The 19,922-nt window shown below is 46.0% G+C and overlaps 1 protein-coding gene across 4 annotated transcripts in view; it reads right to left on the bottom strand.

Moving 5' to 3' along the window:
* MED24 (mediator complex subunit 24) overlaps nt 1-19,922 on the bottom strand; it is a 64,438-nt gene that overhangs the window by 14,720 nt on the left and 29,796 nt on the right. For all 4 annotated transcript variants that reach the window (XM_066627773.1, XM_066627772.1, XM_066627770.1 and 1 more), the window contains exons 10-20: nt 18,863-18,910; nt 17,769-17,851; nt 13,606-13,692; nt 12,560-12,671; nt 12,290-12,432; nt 8,516-8,553; nt 6,641-6,723; nt 5,129-5,307; nt 3,533-3,632; nt 1,427-1,602; nt 660-924 (exon numbers count right to left, since the gene is read on the bottom strand). In XM_066627773.1, coding sequence (XP_066483870.1) covers nt 660-924; nt 1,427-1,602; nt 3,533-3,632; nt 5,129-5,307; nt 6,641-6,723; nt 8,516-8,553; nt 12,290-12,432; nt 12,560-12,671; nt 13,606-13,692; nt 17,769-17,851; nt 18,863-18,910 — 1,314 coding nt within the window. The remainder of the gene's footprint in view (nt 1-659; nt 925-1,426; nt 1,603-3,532; nt 3,633-5,128; nt 5,308-6,640; nt 6,724-8,515; nt 8,554-12,289; nt 12,433-12,559; nt 12,672-13,605; nt 13,693-17,768; nt 17,852-18,862; nt 18,911-19,922) is intronic.

Consider the following 19,922-nt stretch of genomic DNA (forward strand, 5'->3'; position numbering starts at 1 on the left):
GTTGAATTATTACTTTAATAATAATTCACAACTGTATGGGGCACAACTGTATGATATCTAGAATTTTATATACAATAGACAGGATAAAATAAATAAATAAATAAATGCCTGCATGCATGCAATTGTGGTAGCCCCTCACCTTCAACAAAGCACAAATCACATTATTAACAAAGGAATCGATCCTAAACTATGTAAACTGACCTGTGTGCGTGCGTACATATGCAAGCCTGGCCACTTTGGTACAGCGGTTTGCACAGTGCATTGGCCGCTAGTCGAGGAGTCAGTGGTTTAATTTGCAACTCAGCCATGAGAACTTTCTGAGTAGCCTTTGCCAAGCCACTAACCCAGCCCACTTCAGTCCCAGCCTCATTCATAACATGGAGCTAAAATAATTCCCAAGCACTGATTAAATAAGTATAAAGCAGGAAAAGCATGATATATATTATAATCAAACTTATTCAATTCTAAATCATATTCTTGGCCAAAGAACGGTGCCAGCAGTTGGCTCCCACTACAGTATCAAGTAAGAGGAGACCACAATTTTTTCACTTACAGTGGCTGAAAACCTTGTTCTAGTTTCCATCCCACATGTGTTAAACATAGCAAGATGAACATATCTGTAGTTTTGTTGAAAAAGGGTAGTGCTTCCCACCCCATACCTTGACAAGATTGTTGCAGAACCAGTAGACTCCACCCATGTGCAGAAGAGTGTCGAAGACATGGATGGAGCGACTGTCCACCCAGCCTTTCTCCAGCACCTTGGAGAAGACACCCATGAGCACTTCCTTGATGGGTTTCTTAGCAGGAAGGAGGTTCCAGTAGGGCATCGTGTCTACCCCTGTAGATGGGAACTTGATTGTTGCAGCTGTCTGCTGAAGGACATCAGCGCACATGTGCTCAAGAATTGAACTCATGATCACCACTCTAAGCAGGGTTGGGGTGGAGAAGAGAAGGATAAATGACCGGATTACCAAGTCTGTCTATGTGTCAAGGCTCATCTGAATGCTGCCATAATGTTAATGGCCCCAAGCTCCCAAAACCCCCTTGCAAAAGGAAGCAGAAAGAGGCTCTTACAAGACCCACCACCAATACAATTTGAAGCAATAAAATCAGCACATGTAGAAACCCTGAGCAAATCCCCTGCATTGCACATGAATCTTCAAAACCTTTTGCACACAACGTCTTTCTGGACCTACAGTTGTCTTTGGCCTTTTAGCATGCTGGCTACCGTGTTCTAAATGAAGACTTGTCATGTCAGTGTCACAATTGTGTAAAAGAGCAGAACATGCACTAGGAAACCATGAAGCAACAGGGAACACAGCCAGGATATCCTGCAATACAAGAGCAGCTTTTGCTCCATGTTTTAGATTCTTCTCTTTGTGGCCTGCTTCTCTGCACCCAGAGGGACTACACTGCGATCACTCACCTTTCGCTGTAGAACTGCAGGGTGTTCTCACCAAACAGGGGTTGTGTCAATTGCCGAATCATCTGTAGTGACTTATCCCGCTCATCCAAGCCCAGCATGCGGACATGGGCCACCAGCCAGGCTACAGCACACACCGCCATGCTGCACACCTTCCCCTTGATGTTATCTGTGATTTTCTGGGGCAGGAGGAAGAAAGGAAGGCAGAAGACAGCACTTTAACACAGAATGCAAAGAGGCATATGTTGTGAGGAAAATTGAGCTGGAACAGGTGATATTGATTGTAACAGCAACTGTTACCCTGCACATGCCTGATCTTGTCTGATCTTGGAAGCTAAGCAGGGTCAGGCCTGGTTAGTACTTGGATGGGAGACCGCCTGGGAATACCGGGGTGCTGTAGGCTTATACCATAGTCTTTCGAGACTGAAGGTTGCCAACCAACAGGTGATAAGACCCAGCTCTTTCACTCTACATATCCCATAACAGCAAGGCCAGCCCAATACGTAATGTTGTATTTGTATCTTCCACCTTCTCAGATATTTACACTCCTGTAACTCCAAGGCAATTGGGAGAATAATAGGGCAGAAAGGAAATATACAAGTTGGAAAATTAAAAAAAAAAGATCTAATGATTGAGAGGTGCTTACAAAATTCTTCTGTGGTTTCCTGGGCTGCTACTCCTCCCTCCCTTGCACAGAAAAACATGCGCTGCTGCTAAAGATGTTGCGCGGTTGCTCTCTTGCTCTCTTCTAGAATAAAGAACTACCAGCTCTGTAAGACTGGAACACACTGCTGCTAGTTCAACCTTCAAGGCACATGTCCAGCAATACACCACTACAAAGGCTGGACATTCCTGATAGATGTGAGAGGAGGACATCAGAAAGGGCAAATAGTTCTCTAAAGTTAATACAGTGCATGCATCAGTGTGAAGCCATGATAGTGCTGTGTTAACACAACACAGCACTATGGAAGCTACTTGCGCAGTCGTTCAGAAAGAGAGAAAGACTACACATAAGCTTAAGAGTTCCCCCCACCCCAGTCTTCAGCTCCACCCAAAACAAGTACGTGCAGGGTGCAATCCGAACCTCTTTTGTCAGTGCTTTCCAGCACTGACTTAAGGGCAATGCAGCTCTGAGGTAAGGGAACAAACATTCCCTTACTTTGAGGAGGCCTCTGTGAGTGACACCCAACTGCAGGATGCAGCACACGTCCCATTGGCACCCATTGGCACTGGAAAGCACTGACATAAGGGGTTGGGATTGCCAACATTCCCCTTTTATTCCCCTTCCTTCTCCCACTGTCATGTGGCCCCACCTTCCTCTCTTCCAGTCAGGGAACCTCAGAGCAGGGACCTATCATTTGCTTACATTACCATGCAGAGACAACAGGTCAATGATAATATTTAACACTTTTTTCATTCCACATCTAAATATGAAGAAAGAAGGGTATTGTGGAATTCAGAAACTTGTGTCCAGTCTTTACATCAGTACACTAGTTGGTTCAATGGAAGGAACTGCCTCCCTGGCTCTATGCTTGTTTTTGATGAGCAATCAATACGGCTTCCAAGACTATGACTCAAAAAAAAGCATAGACTGACACTTCATCCATCAAGGATGCTTTAGGAACTAGGCATCTCATCTTAAGGCACGGGATGGCCAAGACATCCTTTCCAACTCTGATTCTATCACATACCAGATGTACTGGCACAGAACAGGTCTGAAAGTACTCATTCTGGAAGCACATCTAGCACAGCTGTTGCTGAGCTGTACTACTTCAGACTGAGGGTAGGGAGGAATGCATGTCCTTGCATAGTCCTGGTGGGTAAAAAAAACTGGCACAGCACAGAGAATGCTAAGGTAGACAATTTCTCTCCAATGCACCAGTTTTCGGCAAAATAGGAGGTTTTTGTTTATAATACGGCGAGACAGTATCCAAATATGAAAACTTCCACCAGCAGAATGAAGTGGTACAGCCCAGCATGAACTACACCACATGGTTCTCTTGACTGAATGTTTTCCCTTGGAACTTCTCTGGCTTTAAAAAAAGTTCACAAGTAGTACATCAGCCATGTTTACCAGTTGCATAGAGAAGGCAGCCATATATGCATTACCTGGACCGATTCAAGGGCAAGAACCCCATTCTCCCAGGCATTCAGGATCTCCAGTATGGCAGCAGAGATACTCAGACACGCTTCGTGCCACTTCATCTGCCTGCTCCAGGACATGTGGGGAGACAAAAAAATGAAAATAAAAATATAGGAGATCACTGGCATTGCTCCACCCCCTCAAAGCCTGCATCAGGGGTTTCATGGTGTAGGGACACTTAGGGATGTATTGATAGAAACAGAGGAATAAGCATATCTTTCTGCTGACAAGCATGAAGCCAAGTTTTGGATGACAAATTCATCATCCTCAGACCCTTGCCTTTCATTAGTATGTGAAATCAAATTTCTAGCTATGTTTTGAAAGTATATGGACAATGCCTGATGAAAGCTCCAAAGATGGAACTGAGCTGGGTGAGGGGCCTCCAGTGTCTGAAGACTCCTTGCTCCTAAAGTGGGGCCTCAGTATCTGTGGGGGATCTGTTTCAGGACCCCCCTGTGGATATGGATTTCTGCAGATAATCAAATCAGTGGTCAGTCCTCACAGGACCTCCCAGTCACTATTGGAAGTGCCTTCTAGTTGCATTTGGGAGACCCTCTGAGGTGCAGGGAAGCTGTGCGCAGCCTCCCACGGTCTCAAAAGGCCTCCCGGTCACAACCAACAAGTCACATCCAGGAAGTCCTTGAGGCCCTCCGGCCACAGGGTTGGCAGCCACCTTGTAATCCACAGGTGCTGAACCGGTGGATAAGAAGAGTCCACCATACTCAGAAATTGGCAGGAGCAGGGTAAGTTATGCACTGTGATGAAATGCATGCGGTTTCACATAATAAATCCAGTATTACTGATTTTTATTTTTTTTTCTTGGCACAGAACTGAGGTTACATTGGTGCAGCCGCCCACATGGGATAACTGGGGAGCAGCAAGGCTTGTGGGACACTGCAACTCTGCACCTTAAACACACCTTAAACCTTCTATGCAGACACAAGCTGCTGCGTCTTTTAACCATAATAACTAGAAACCTGCTTAAAGGGAATGAAAGTCAACAGGAATCCAAGTTCTAGGGCATGGAATTCTGGGGGAAAGAGAAGATGATGATGATGATGATGATGATGATGATGATGATGATGATGATGATGATGATGATGATGATGATGATGATGATGATGATGATCATCATCATCATCATCATCATCATCATCATCATCAACAGTATTTATATACCGCTTTTCAACAAAAAAGTTCACAAAGCAGTTTACAGAGAAAAATCAAATAACTAACGGCTCCCTGTCCCAAAAGGTCTCACAATCTAAAAAGATGCAAAGGAACACCAGCAGACAGCCACTAGAAGGACTGCTGGGGTGAGCTGGGCCAGTTACTCTCTCCCTGCAAAAAAGAGGAGCACCCATTTGAAGAAAGTGCCTCTTACCCTTTCTTCAGGGTAAGAGGGGGAGATGACACCCATCAGCCATGCTGAGAGAGCAATGATGAACTTGCTTCCTCTCTAGAATCCACTTTTAGTCTGCATTTTTATTTTTAAGTCTATACAACAGAATCTTAAGACCCCAATTCCTCACTAAAAATATTACACTGATACAAGCACTTACACCAATTTCATTTCTGAGGAATTGTTGAGCAAAGCAACGAGTGACTCCACCTTGGTGGAATCGGGACGGAAGCAAGGATGGTCAGGGTTGAGGATCTTCCCTTCTTCTGGCATGCAGGTCTGCATCCAGGTCTCAAAGAAGGGCACCTCCCCAGGAGGCCCTGCTTCTGAGAGAATCACCTGCAAGACAGGCAGCCAGAGAGACGCACCGTGAAAACCCAAGGCCAAGACAACAGCAGCCCAGAGCAGTCTAGGTAAACCTTGTAGAATTCCCAAAGCCTGCTCATGGGACATTCATGCAGTTTGCTGATTCACTACTGCAGAGATAAATGAAAATTTTGTCTAGATGCAAATAAGAGGAAGGCGCATCTAGACTCAGAAACACACATGGTTTCTCCAACTACCACAACTTTTTGGTGCAAGACAAGCAGCAATTATGCTATTTGCTGATGTGGTGCTCTGCAAACTTTTTATTGTTGCAGATTTTATTGCTTTTAACACCTTTCATAATTTTTGCGTTACAACAGCGCGGTACATCGCTTCAAGCAATTTCTTTGGCAAAGAGATGCAAATAATAACCAAGAAAAAAAATATTGTGTCATTTCTACAGCTGGCACCTCGGTGCTTGCATATCATACAATTCTAGCCTCAGAAATAAGCCCACAACAAAAGTTGCTAGCCCGTGGAATTTTTTGTTTCCCCACTAGCCTGACTGCCAATGTGTATCAAAATAAACCACTTGGGCACATCGATGGCTTGGGAAACAAGAAAAACAGAACCAATTTTCTCATTCAGTTTCAAAAACACTGGAGGGGATTCTTGCTCACCACATGCGAGTGGTCATCAGCAAGACTGCTTTGCACTATACCCCTTGCCAGTGTTGGGAACTTGAGTCAGGAAAAATGCATGATTTTTGCTGACTCAGCAACTCGTGAGTCGCACATGTGGAAGACTCTGAAAAAGGAGAGAAAGAGGGTGTGTGTGAGCACTAACCACTAGACACTACACCCTTCCGTTAGCCTGCCTTCTCCCAGTACCTTCCCTGACAATGACATTCCCAGCCCTGCCAAAAAAAGAACAGAGGAATGACAGGCAGGCTGAGAATGGCTGGCAGGATAGGAAGAAAGGAGCAAATTTTAATTACCAACACATTTCAATAGCTTCTTTTCAAGAGAGTATAAAACTTCCAAAAGGTTCAACTGAACCTCAAACTGCAAAAATATAAGCAAATCACCCCCCCTTGAGAACAATCAAAATATGTTGGTAATTAAAATGTACTCCTGTCTTCCCGTCCTACCAGCTGCTCTCCATGTGTTTTTCAGCAGAGCAAGTGAAAAGTTGTTATTGACTTACCGTTTTTCCCAGCAGTATCTAGAGGTGCCAGAGACTGAACCTGGAATCTTCTGCATGCACTTGACAGCCCCTTCCCTGAATTATGATCCCTCACCTGTCATGTACAGACGACAACCCTCTGTACTCTCCACCCTATAATAAAGATGCCAGGAGACCCTACCTCAGAGCCATAGGTCTGGGCCACGTGACACAGCATGAGGAAAGAGATGTCGAAGAGAAGAGCTCTGACTGAAGCTGCTTTGGCTAGAAGGGAGGAAAAATCCCAGATCACTTAGCTCATGTAACAAAAAGAGAAAGGCAATGATCTTTGCTTACACCCTTAATCATAAACATGCAAGAAATAACGTGCAAGAAATGCTTTGTGATTGTCACTTTCGCATTCACCCAATACTACCAGGGCCAGGAGGGCACATCAAGATTAGAATTGTACGCTCTGTGCTTTAGAAAAAAGAATCCGCATTTTGTACTAAGCTGACCTACAGTTCTCCACCAAGAACACAAATTCTCCAATGCAGGGAAAAAAAATTTCAATAAGTTCCTTGCTTCCCAAGAGTATGCATTATTCCCCTCTTCCTCAATTCTGCATAAAGCCTACAAATTAACCCAGAGCCTGCATCCAATTGCTTCTTTTGCATCGTTTATCATCCTTCTAGGAATTACAGCAACGACAGGATGATGTAGATCACACTAAAGGCCCTGCGCACTGTGATCCAAAGCAGTGGCGTTCCTGGCCACTGAACTGCCTGCGGCACACCCCAGGGGTCCCGCCCCCCCACCTAGAGGTGCCCCCCCACCTGCTGCCTCCCCCCCAGAGGTATTCTGAGGGCTAGGAAAGCCGCACACAGCCTCTCTGGCCCTCAGAAGCCCTTGTAAGGCCTTCTGGCGGCCAAAAATATTCACTTCCGGTTCTCAGTCAAAGGCCCTTACAAGGCCTTCTGAGGGCAGGAAGGTCGTGCATGGCTTCTCCAGCTCTCAGAATGGTTCATGGGGGTCACCCTCAGATCAGCATGCTGATATCAGTGTGCTGACTTGAGTGCTGCGAGAGGGGGTGCTGCTGGGGGGGGAGTGGATGGCAGTACAGGGCCACCCCCCCACCCAAGCTTGGCACCATTTATACCCTTTGCCCCCCCAGGTACACCACTGACCCAATGGAGATCCTGCTTACCCTTCCATTTCTGGCTTCCAGAATTGTATCAAGCTCCATATTAGACAGGGATTATTTATTTATTCATTCATTCATTCATACCCCACCTTTCCACCCCACTTACAGGTCCTCAAAGTAGCTTACAAAAAAAATATTTTATCAATAAAAAGAATGCTTAAAACATTAATATAAAACAATTAAAATCATAAGACACAATTTGATCAGATGTTTCATAAAAAGCACCAGCCCCCCCCATGTCCACGAAGTTAACAATTACAAAGCACTTTGCACATCCAGAGCAATTAACTGTTAATAATAAAAGAAACCCTCAAAAAACTAAGGATTCCTTTTCCCCCTGTTTGTCCAGTGGAGGGTCAGGCAGACTTTGCGTGTCTAATCACATGCAAACGTATTCAGAATCCTTATCTTGGGGTGGGCGGCACTCAAACATCATTCCATCCACAGGACTTGAGCTACATGGGTGCTAGGAGGCTAAGCGCTCCTTTGGAAGGCCAGTGGGTGGGGGAGGAAGAGAAGAAAAGTGAGCAAGGAGGCTCACAGCTGCAATTTAACCCTTTTCCTCCCAAGGCAGAGATCCTCCTCACCCAACAGCACAAACTAACTATACTTGGAAGGAAGGGGGAGAATGGAGGGTGCACGTGGTAGCCAAAAAGACAAAGAGACTCCAGTGATAACTTCAATACCCCCCTTGTTGTGCTGGGAGTGCCGTGCTGGAGCTGCCTACGCTGCCAGGCACCACAGCTCGTTTTCAAGTCTTCCCTGCCCCACCCCATTGACTTTTCCAGTTAACTCACAAAAGACTGGCATCTCAAAGAGAACAGCAGCAATGCTTGGTTGCAAACAAAAAAACCTTGAAGAACAAAGACTTACAGCCTTCACCACTGATGTTCTTGGTAAATTCATTGAGCCTAAAATGAGAGAAACAAGGAAAAGAAAATACAAAGCATTGAGGTTCAATTATTGAGTATTAGTACTGAGTATTAGTATACCAGAAGCTAAACCAAATCCAAAAACTGCTCACACTTTTTTTGGATATGGCAGTTTTCCATTTTGAGCTATTTAATGCTCAAAGTGCAAGGCAATAAAAAAAAATCAGGTAGGTTACAATTATTCCCAATTCACAGATGAGGAAAAACTAAGGCTAAAAAGGCAGGAATTTAGCCACGGCTGAACATGATCTGGCCATCACACAGGGTGTAGTATCCCGATCGCCCAATTGAAGGGGTGACCGGAGTTTGTTTGGCCTGGCCTGGGACACGAGAGTCTCCTCCCAATGGGGAGGGGAAGGGAGCTGGGGCTGGCAGCTACGGCGGGCCTTTTAAAAGGGCCTCTTCCTCCTTTGCACGGGGCACAACTTGGAGTCGGGTGCATGCCCGCCTGGGGGGCAGAGGTGTTCTGGTGCCACCCAGAGGTCCCGCCTCCGCACCACAGGGGGCTTTCGCTGCTTGGATGCTGCAGGTCTCAGCCTCCTCTTCTGCTGTAACTGCTAAATAAAGTGGCCCTTTCTTCCATATCTGTTGTCTCGAGTGTTCACTTGACAGTGCGGAAACAAACTCTCTGTTTCCTGTTCCAATCAGGCACAGACAAAACCTTTCTAACAAATTCCTGCCTCTGTCAGTCTATTGTTTTATTTATTTATTTTTAAATCCTGTCTTCCTGCATAACCTTTTCCATGCAGTTATGACTCACTTCTCCTTTTGGCTGCTCCTACAAAAGGAGACACGACAGGGATGTAAACAAGGCATCCAACATGCAGGGCAACAGTCTCCCCAAATCTTCAGTCGGAAAAATAAAACTGCAGTAACTCAACCCAATCACACACAGCTACATTTACCATGTGCTGGAACTGCACAGCAGTTAAGAGTTTCCAGTTCACATTGCAGCCTCAATCCCTTCTGCAATAGAATGAGGTGGCAAGACGCTCATAAATTAGTGAGGATTACTAAAATAAGACCTGTGAAATGCTCCGAATACTCTGTAATGCTGGTTATCACTCCTCCATTAGTAAAGTGGGTGACCTGCGTGCAAACATGCTATCCCCCATTCGCCCTCCACCCTGCCCCAAAGGACAGAGCTCCCTACAGATGGGAAAGGTAAGCAGGAAAATCTTAGTTCTTCCTCCCAAACCAACAGGGCTGACGACCGCACATGCCTACCACCCTGCTATAAGCAGTGCACAGACAGTAGTGCACAACCAGGCACCATCTCCCACCAGAGATGACAGCCATCAAAGTAATTCAGCAGGTTCGGGGTCAGAGGACAAACCGATTCCAGCATATGCTGGGGGCCTGTAACTCCCACTAAGTTGCAGTTGCCTGCTGAGGAAGCTGTGACATTTTTCAAGTTGAACTTAGCATTAAGAAGATCTAGAGTCACTACACAACTCTATATCCCCTAAAAGAACTCTGAGATGCAGCAACACATGCAGCTACAATCCTTCTGGGAAAATCCCTTTTTGCCTCAGTGGGGGTGAGGAAAGCCCAGTTGGACGCTTCCTCCTACCTCCTCACCCCCAGAGGTCAATGCAACCAGGATGCTCAGAGCAATGGCAAGTCCTCCACTTCGGCAAACACACCTGTTGGCCTCTGGGATGGGGAGGGAGGGAGCAGGTCTGTGCACCAGCTAGCCAAGGGAAGTATGAGGCATTGAAGCCCATACTCTTGCAAATTGTACTAGACCCTCTCCCTTTGTGGGTTCTGAGAATTCACTAGTCATTGGTCCCAAACTTTCACCTTCACCTTCCCAACCTTACAGGCTAGAGACATTAAAAAAGAAAAAATCTCAGAGGGCAAACTTTCCCACTGAATATCACCGTCTGAGCCTGCATGGCACATTGGGTGGAATACAAGCAGTTGGCACTATATGAGAGCACTAACTCTTGCATGTTTGCAGCCTCCACTGAATGGCCTCGTTTAGCATCTCTGACAGACACACAGCTTCAAAAATGTGCCGGCAACCTTCACAGGTCCCTCTCCTGGCTGCAACATAAAAAAATAAATAAGCTTTCCTTCACAAGAGAAATGATTTCTTCTAATGAGAAGTGGGAGAAGAGGCTCCTGTCTTGCTTCATGGGCTCCAGAACAGCAAGACCTGATTACACTTGTAAGTAGTCAGGTTTAAGAATTCCATGAGTGAATCTTGAAGAGCCCCTCTGGGGAAGCAAATGGATTGAGCAGAGATGCAGTCGTCCCAGCTGGGCACTGGAGAAGGGAGGAAGAAGAAGGGAGACAGGCTGTGTGTTCTCTTTGCCTCCACCCCAAACACTGGGGGAGGTGTGCGAGGTGTGCATGAGTTGCTCTCATCTTTCATGCAGGGATGGGGAAAGCCAGTACTCCCTACAGTGAAAATGCACTTGGTGCCTGTGGTCCAACAACACTAAACAGATACAGGGCCCAATCCTATCCAACTTTCCAGCACCAATGTAGACACAATGCAGTCCCAAGGTAAGGTTCCCTTACCATGAGGAGGGTCTTCGTGACAGTGCCCCCACCACCACAGGATGTAGCACATGAACCATTGGCATGGCAGCATCACTACTGGACACTTGAATAAGACTGTGCCCCGAGTGTTTTCAAGGCTTTGGTCTAAGGTTAAGGCTAGAACTAGATGCTATAGAAACTGCCAGGCTACCCCCAAAAGCAGCAGCCCTACATTTTGTCCTCTGCTGCCCATCCCCAACCTGGTGATCATTGGTTGGCAACCTTCAGTCTCGAAAGACTATGGTATAAGCCTACAGCACCCGGTATTGCCAGGCGGTCTCCCATCCAAGTACTAACCAAACCTGACCCTGCTTAGCTTCTGAGATCAGACGAGATCAGGCATGTGCAGGGTAACAGTTGCTGCTAATGTCCAGCAAAAAAAAAAAAAAAATAGAGGCAATGCATCATATTGCAAGTTTCTCTGCTCCCATTCCACTCCACTGGTTGTTGTTTGCACGGACTGGCGAAATGTACACTGTGATGACATCACATCACACATTCTGACAAGATATTACAGTGGGGGAAAGAAGGTATGGTCAGCTGCTTTTGACAGCAGCCACACGGATCCCACAGTGGCTAGGCCTTGCCTAATAGATCTCTGAAGCTGTGGCCACATCTCAGTCTCACAGCCTCCATTCCCCACCTCTGAATCGGGAATTCTAATGACCAGCTCATGGTGCTACTATACACAAGTACAACAGAACAGTTGTTTGCACATTGTAATGTTATTCAAAAGAAAAGTGATCAAAGGCATATTACTCCAGTGGTCTCATAGGCTGAAAACAGTCAGTTTCCCTAGTTCAGTGCTGCCAACACAGACTGCCAGCCCCTCTCCAGTGTTTCAGGCAGAAATTTTTCTCTGCCCTGCCTGGATATGTCAGGGATTGAACCCGAGACCTCCTGCATGCAAGCTTGCTTTAAACAGCAATAGCACAACATCCCAAATTCTAAATTGCAAGAGGGATAGCCTCACCTTACAATGTGGCATTTGCTCCTCTAAAAATGAAATTACATTTTGGTCGCTTGTGTACCAGTGAAGAAGAGGTGCAACCTTCAAGAAAATGTCACCTTTCAAAAAAATTCACCAGAGTTCTACACTCCCTACCCTTAGCAAGACCTGGATCTCCCAGATTTGAATGGCGACGGAGGCCAAACAAGCACTCACTTGATAAATTTCCGAGCAAAGGATTTCAGCTTTCCTGTAGCCGCTGCAGCTGCCAGCAACAGATCCAAGCTCTTCCCAGATAGCATATGTCCCAAGACGCCCAGCAGACCTTCAGGGGATTTCGAGTGGTCTGAATCCATTGTCTGGGAGAGGGAAAGAAATAAAGCATGTTTAGGATTGCGGACCCAGTCTCACAACAACTCTGTGAGTAAAATTTTGCTCTTTCGAGAAAATTCTTTGCCCATATACCACTCCCAGGACATCACCTACTTTCAGGATATTGGTGACAGTGGGCTCTGCTCGCAGGATGAGGCCCGGGTTGGGCTGAATGTTAGCGTTCTCAGCAGACTTTAAACGCGGCGCATGTTCTCGGTCAGCAGACCTGGGTGAGGAGGAAAGACACACTCAAATTTGCAGTAAGGGGGTGGGCAACTCCTAAATGAAGGAGGACCATTGTCTTGTAATGGGGACACACACATCACCCTAAACCAGGGGTGTCCAAAGTTTTTGGCAGGAGGGCCACATCATCTCTCTGACTCTGTGTCGGGGGGCCAGGGAAAAAAAGAATTAATTTACATTTAAAATTTGAATAAATTTACATAAGTTTACATAAATGAATATATTAAAGAAGAACTTATATTAATTAATGAAGGTCTTGCAATAGCTCAAGGCCTATAAAAGGCCTTGCACAAAGCAAGGTTGGCCTTTCCTTTGCTGCTGCTACTGCACCACAGACATGAAACAACAAGCAGTGGAGGAAGCCCTCATCCCACAGGTCAAACAGTCGCACTCACGCTGAGAGCAGTTGTGTCGGGCCAGTGTGGGCTCCAACAAATCTCCGGAGGGCCAGAGTCTCATTGGAGACTGGGGGCTCCCTGAGGGCCGCATTGAGAGGCCTTGAGGGCTGCAAGTGGCCCCAGGGCCGGGGTTTGGGCACCCCTGCCCTAAACCGTGGGACTAAATCCTATTCCTGCCATTTGAGGTCCTGGCACCCAGCACCAAGGCCAGGCAATCATCTGCACTTTGAACTCTCTTAGAATCTCAGTGTTCCGCTTAAAACCAGACACTCAGACTTCTAGTCCTTAAGAGTTATAGAGAAATGGAAAAACATCCATAATCACTGGGCAACCTAACAGGAGTGAAGAACTATTATTAGGCAGCCAAGTACTTCTTTTCCCCTTACACCAAAATTAGAGTCTGAAAATCAACCTTGAGGAAGATCTGCAGACAGCAACCCACTGTCGCACCACTCATTGCAAACCACTTCTCCTTGCACCCTGCCCACACACTTTGCAGGCAAAGCAAGGTAAGCCTACCGTTTGGCTACAAGATTGTTCATGTTGGCTTCAGAGAGCAGGCCCTGCTTACTGCATTCCTGGAGGAGAAGGCTTGTGCAATCACAGCTGAAAAAACAGGAAAAAAGACATGTGTACAAATATCAGAAGTTTTGTGGTAAAGAGTTGGGGATGGGTGGGAGATGAAGACCAATCTCCTGCTGGCCATTCAGGTAAGGAACATTAGATGGCACATAGGGAGCAAAGAAGCAAAGGAGTCCAGGCTCAGTGAAAAAGGAGGAGCCATGCATCACCAGAAGCGTGGAGGTGCATAAGGATTCTTGAGATTCTACTGCCTTTTAAACATTTCCTTTTTTTCTGAGTTGGGGTTAAGAACCTGTGTTCTTGCCGCTGTAGACTGCATTGTTATGTACCGATTGGTGTCTATGGCAACCATTTTAAGCAGAGCACTACTGTTCTTTTTCTGGAAAGCCACCTTGAGTGCTGGAAAGGAGAAATACGAAATGTTTTGGAAATATCAAAAAGCAGGCTGATATCGGCAGGTCCCATATCTGTGGTTTCACTTATCCATGGTTCACAAATTCCCTCTCCTATCGCACAAATGACTTACCTGGTCTCTTACAGCAGCCCTCCTGTTGCTGTCTCCTGACTCCGGCTATTTATGTACTCCCTGCAAATGCTAACAGGAAGCTGGAAGTGCTAACAGGAAGCGGATTGAAGGGCTGAAAAAAATATGATGCTTAGCCCTCCAACCCACTTCCTGTTTTGTGAATGTGTGAACCACTTCTGGTGGGGTTTGCCACTATCTGCGGTTTCCGGTATCCGTGGTGGCAACTGAAACCTATCTCCTGCAGATACGCCTGAACTGAGAGTGTACCTGAACTCTTTTAACGGCTCAGAAATTAAGTTAATTTGGGAGGCTGACATCCACAGGGCCTAAATTCTTTCATGTGCTCTACTCACACATGTTAAATATGCTCTCACCAGAGAGGGTCACTTAGCACCAGCATTGTTTCCTTTTTGGTGCCAGGTGACAACTTCTACAGCAGGTCTTTTAACTCTCATTTTAGTCCCTGCTGAATCTCATTGTGCTGCATTTATCTATTGCTTTAATTGTTTTAAACTATCATATAAATGGCTATATTTTCAACTGTTCAATATATCAAATATTTGCATATTTGTACATGTTAGTAACTCTGGAAAAAGCTTCATTTGAAGGGAGAGATATTAGCACGCACACGTACACTGTTCGGCTCCAGAATCTCTGGAAAGTTGGTTTCACTTTTCTGTTAGGCCCCAAATGACTGATGTAGGCACAGGTAGCTATTCAAGTCAGACATGCGCCCAGCCAACCCCTGAAAGTGGGGAAAGTCCACTGCTGCTCCCCACCACCTTCTGTGAAGCCAGGGCCTACCAGGCAATGGTAGAGAAGCAACAGCAGACTGCTGTATTTTTTCCCCACAGTCACCGACCAAAGGTGGCCATAAATTAAATTAAGGTAACCAGCAGGGAAAGCCTCCACCAGAAACTACTGCAGGAATAATATAACTTTTTAAAGCCCTCCACAACACAAAGAGGCAGACAAAGCTTCTTTCAAAATGGTGCCAGGACACAGCACAAAGGCAATCGGTTGAAAGGAAGGTTTGCTACAAACATATGTATCACCCATCGCTTCTGTCCTGTAAAAATCCCCCTTGCTGGAGAAGCAGGCACAGAAGGAACACAATACTTTTGCCCCGGGGAGCTGGAAGCTGGGAAGTTGAGCCTCACTGGCTAACTAAAAACAATTGCCAATCACGCTCAAATCTGCAAGACGATCTTCTTCCCTGCTGTGAGCCTCAATGAGCTACCAAAGGTGAGCAAAACCTCACATGTCACTTGGCAAGCACAAGAGAGGTTGGAGATGCTTGGGATGGCACACCTGGTCAACAGTTTGCTGGTGACCAGCTGTACACCCGTAGGAGACTTTAGGGGAAGGGCTTCCAGCAACTGGTGGGTAGGGATAGATTCAAAATTGTGTATAAATCCAAGTTGTATGGACCACATCCCTGTTTTTTCTTCCAAGTGTGGTTTGCTAGGGAGATACATTTCTTTATCCTCCCCAAAACCTATACAAGTAGGTCACAGTTACTTGCACGAAGTCACCCACCAATTTTGCGAGGAGCTGGGATCTGAAGTCACCTCTCCTGGATCCATGTCCATGACAATGGTGACTGCATACCAAGAACAGCTGAATTCTGTGCCTGACTACATTATGCAAATGAAGCACATTTGTGCACAAGGGGTAGTTTGTCACTACCTCTTCTGCTCCTGGTAGCCATAAGACACAGGGATAAGGATTCCTGACCACCGGAAATCCTACTCAGACTGGGGGGGGAGGGAGGAAGTGGAGTTTCTACCCACACACTTTTCTTAAAATATTTATACCCAGCCTTTCTGTGTGAAAGCACTCAAAGTGGCCAACAATGACCGAATAAAACACTCCAATCAATAGATAACAATAAACAACTTTAAGAGTCGTAAACACAGAAAATAATTTCAGGGGCCACATCAAGACTCATGGAAAGGGCACTCCATAACTTATGTGTTGCAGATGAGAAGACCATCTCTTGTTGCCCCATGCCACACCTCAGACACTGGGGGCACGCTCAGCAGTGCTACTGAAGGAAACATCTAAGCGGGTTTGTAAAAGAGGTGGCAGTCCTTAAGATAGCCTGATCCTAGGCCTTTAAGAGGGCCTGGAGGCAAATCAGGAGCCAGCATAGGTGAAACAACACTGAAGTGACCTGCATATGACACTTCACACCAGATAATCTGGTGGCTCTGTTCTGCACCAAATCAAGCTTCTAAATACTTTTCAGAGGCACCCTTCCAAGGCGCACATTGCAAAAATCCAATTGTATCCAGCACATGAAAGACTGTGGCCCGATCTAATTCTCCAGGAAGGGGAGACTTAAAATTTTCAAATAGCAGCTAAAGGGGTGATCCTTAGCAGAAAAACTGTACAGAAGGAAAAGGTTAGCTTCCATTCTCCCCCCACACCCACACAGTGAACTTTTGATAAAACAAACACGTAGCATGAAATGCATTTAAAGCAGTGTTAGTACCACCCTTATCTGCTGAATCCTGTATATTCCATTACAATGCATTTATACAGCGCCATCCTTGTACATGGTGCTTTACACAGAGTGAAAAGGACACCTCACTGTCCCAGAAGATATTCTGTTCCTTCCCTAGGTTCCTCAGTAAGCAACAGTCAAGCAGAGAGCATGCGCAGCACCTCCAGCTAAAGGATTATGTATGAGAACAAACGACCTTGGCCCATGCTTGCATCTCATGACAGAACAAAGCGTTCAAGAGCCGGGCACAAGAAAATTGGACCCAATTGATTTGGAACGCTATTTTATTCAAGAGTTGCATGCATTGGGGAGTTTTGGTCTTAATCTATCATGTGGAACAAACAGTTCTAGCTGTGACATCAGCAGCAAACTGGTACATGATGGATTGTTTACAAGGTTGTTCATTTTTCCCAGCTTTTCCCTTTCCTATTCATCTGCAATATCCCACCCAGTTGGGGAAAAAATGCCACAATAATTTGCTTTGGAGAAAAAAATAAATTCCCATTTCAGGACCAACACTGCTAAATCCAGCTGGTCTGTTGTGCATAGGGGTAGGGAGAGATGGATTTGGGTCCCCAAGAGTGGCAAACTCAAACTCCAGCTCAGCCACAAAGCTCAGCAGGCAAGGTCCTCATCAAGTCCCTATTGCGCCACACTCTCACAGACTAAGGTCCCTCTTCTGATAACATGCAATCTGGTGGCAGGCATAGCTGAGCATGCGGTCTCACTTCTGGCCCTTCACCCCAAGATTTCAGCCTGGGGACTGTATGCAACCTCTGGGTTTAAAGGTAGCCTCTCTCTGCATGCCAGAGGCAAGGGAGTGTCGACACAGGTACCATGCTGTCTTGAGTGCTCCCTGCGGCATCTGGTGGGCCACCATGAGATACAGGAAGTTGGACAAGATGGGCCTTTGGTCTGATCAAGCAGGGCTCTTCTTAAAAGGAGGCTCAAAGCCAGAGACATCAAGTCAAGCCATGAGACCAGGCATGCTTAAATGCTACGCTCGCTGACCAGGCACAGTTCGGGCTCTGGCCCCAACAGGGCCACAGGGAAATGGAAACCTACTTGCAACGTTGGTCCGCTTTGTCCAGCAGCGGTGTCAGCTTCAAGAGAAACTCAAAGGCACAGTTTACATCCTCTGTGAAGTCCTGCAATTGCAGAAGAGGACAAGGCTTAGATCTCAAGAGCCTGTGCATTTTGCACTGAAAACCCCCATGTCCCATCCCTCATAAAATCAGGCCACGACTCTGTGCCCCACAGGGTGCTATGGAAATCAGTTCACACAAACTGCCTACTTTGCATACTCTGTAGTATTCATGGGGTTAGAAAGCTATTTTCCCCTAGGTCTGGGCTTCTTTGCCCTTCTCTGTGACGTGCAGTTTCACTCACTTGCTCAAGTTAAATGAAGTTCTGCAGGCATGCTGGTGCATTACTCCGCCCCGCCCCCCACTCTTTGCTTGTGACATGTTGTCTGGGTTTTATGGAATAAGGGGAGTGGGGGGGGGGAGGAGGAAACAGACTTATATGTAGAAGATTCTCCCTTGAATAGCCGAATTTGGGAACCAATGACTTTCTGGCCCTCTGCAGATTACACAGAATTTAGTTTTCTGTTCTTCTTTAAAGGCAAGAAAGAAATGTTATGCTGAACAACAGGTCATAAATTCTGAGAAAGCAAACAGGAAGAAATCCCCAGAAGCTCAGCTTCAAGCCTAATTTTTCCATTTCTATTCAAGACCACCATAAATGGCCTTGAGGATGAACTCGGGAGACCTGGGCTCAAATTCCACCTTAGCCATGAACTCCCTGGGTCACATCAGAATCAGACCATTTAGCCCAGCACTGTCTCCAGCAAAAAGCAGTCAGATGCCTACAAAACTCACAAGCAGAGCATGATGGAAAGAGCTGTCCTCTGTTGCTCATCCTCAGAACCCGGTATTAGCTGCACCAAGCTCTTAATGCGAAGTTTCCGTTCTGAGCCATTGTGGCTAGAAGGAACTGATAGGGCTATTCTGTATGGATTTGGCATGTTGTGCAACTACCCTTTGCTTCAGCTCTCTTAAGTGTAAAACTGGCATGACAATGACCCACTCCAGTTTCCCCTATTACAATTTTTAGTAACTTTCGACACAACATAAAAAGAGTCCCTGGCATATTCTCACCTTTTCTCCTTGGGGATATTTTTTCAGCTTCACCAATACTTGGGGAATCTGTGGGGACAGGGGGAGAAAAATAAGAATTTGAAAGACCCCCAAAGTCAGACTATATAGATATCTCAGAAAACAAAGTAAAGAGGAAATCACAACAAAATATGGAAGCAGGAAATAAAAAATAAAACATGCAGCAGGATATAACCTTAAAAGCAGAGGTAAAGACAAAAGCAGGTAAGAGCAGCAGAGAGATACAAAAGTGATGGCTAGACAGCCTCAAATGGAACAGGCAGCAGAAGAAACCTAGTCAGGTGCCCCTGAATGCTTTCCTGGAAAGCCAGGTTTAACCTGGGCAGTACAAGGAATGGATGGGGCCAAGCAGACCCCCTCAAAGCCCTTGACTTGGAGTCAAGACCAAAATGACCCTGTTACCTTGTACTTTCCCACTGTGCTTCAGCCAGCAGAAGAACAGTGAGACCTCCTTACGCTGAACGGAATGCTCAGGAGAAAACATATGGGCAAAGGCAGTCTCTGGGGTCCCAAGTCATGCAGAGTTTTAAAAAGGTACAAGCCTACACCTTGAATTCAACCTGGAAATTTCACAGGCAACCAAGGAAGATAAGAAAGCACAAGAGCAACATATTTTACACAGCCAGGCCCAAAGTCCTACGGCTTTATTTTAGATAAAAGTGAGGTTTCCAAATATTTTTCAAAGGACAGCCCTATGTAGGTTGTGTTATAACAGCACAGTCTGGAGCTCACTAACATGTGAATGACTGCAGCTGAGGTTCATGATTTAAATAACTAATCATTAACCCCAAAGTCTACCATCCTCTTGGTTTCATGTGTCCTGGACCCCCCCCCCAAATTCCATGACATTTACATTCCCTTCTTGCCAACTAGACAGTCTCTCCTCTTGCCTTAGGCTGCTTGGTCTCATCCATTTCCACCAGGTTCTGCTTCTCAGTTCACTGAATGTACTGCCCCCTTGATATACAATGTCCACTGCACCTTAACAATCCCTCTCTACCAGCTTTTTCCCCACCAAGCCTCCTTGCTGCTGTCCCCAGGC

The sequence above is a fragment of the Tiliqua scincoides genome, chromosome 5 (assembly GCF_035046505.1).
Source record: "Tiliqua scincoides isolate rTilSci1 chromosome 5, rTilSci1.hap2, whole genome shotgun sequence".
Taxonomy (NCBI): domain Eukaryota; kingdom Metazoa; phylum Chordata; class Lepidosauria; order Squamata; family Scincidae; genus Tiliqua; species Tiliqua scincoides.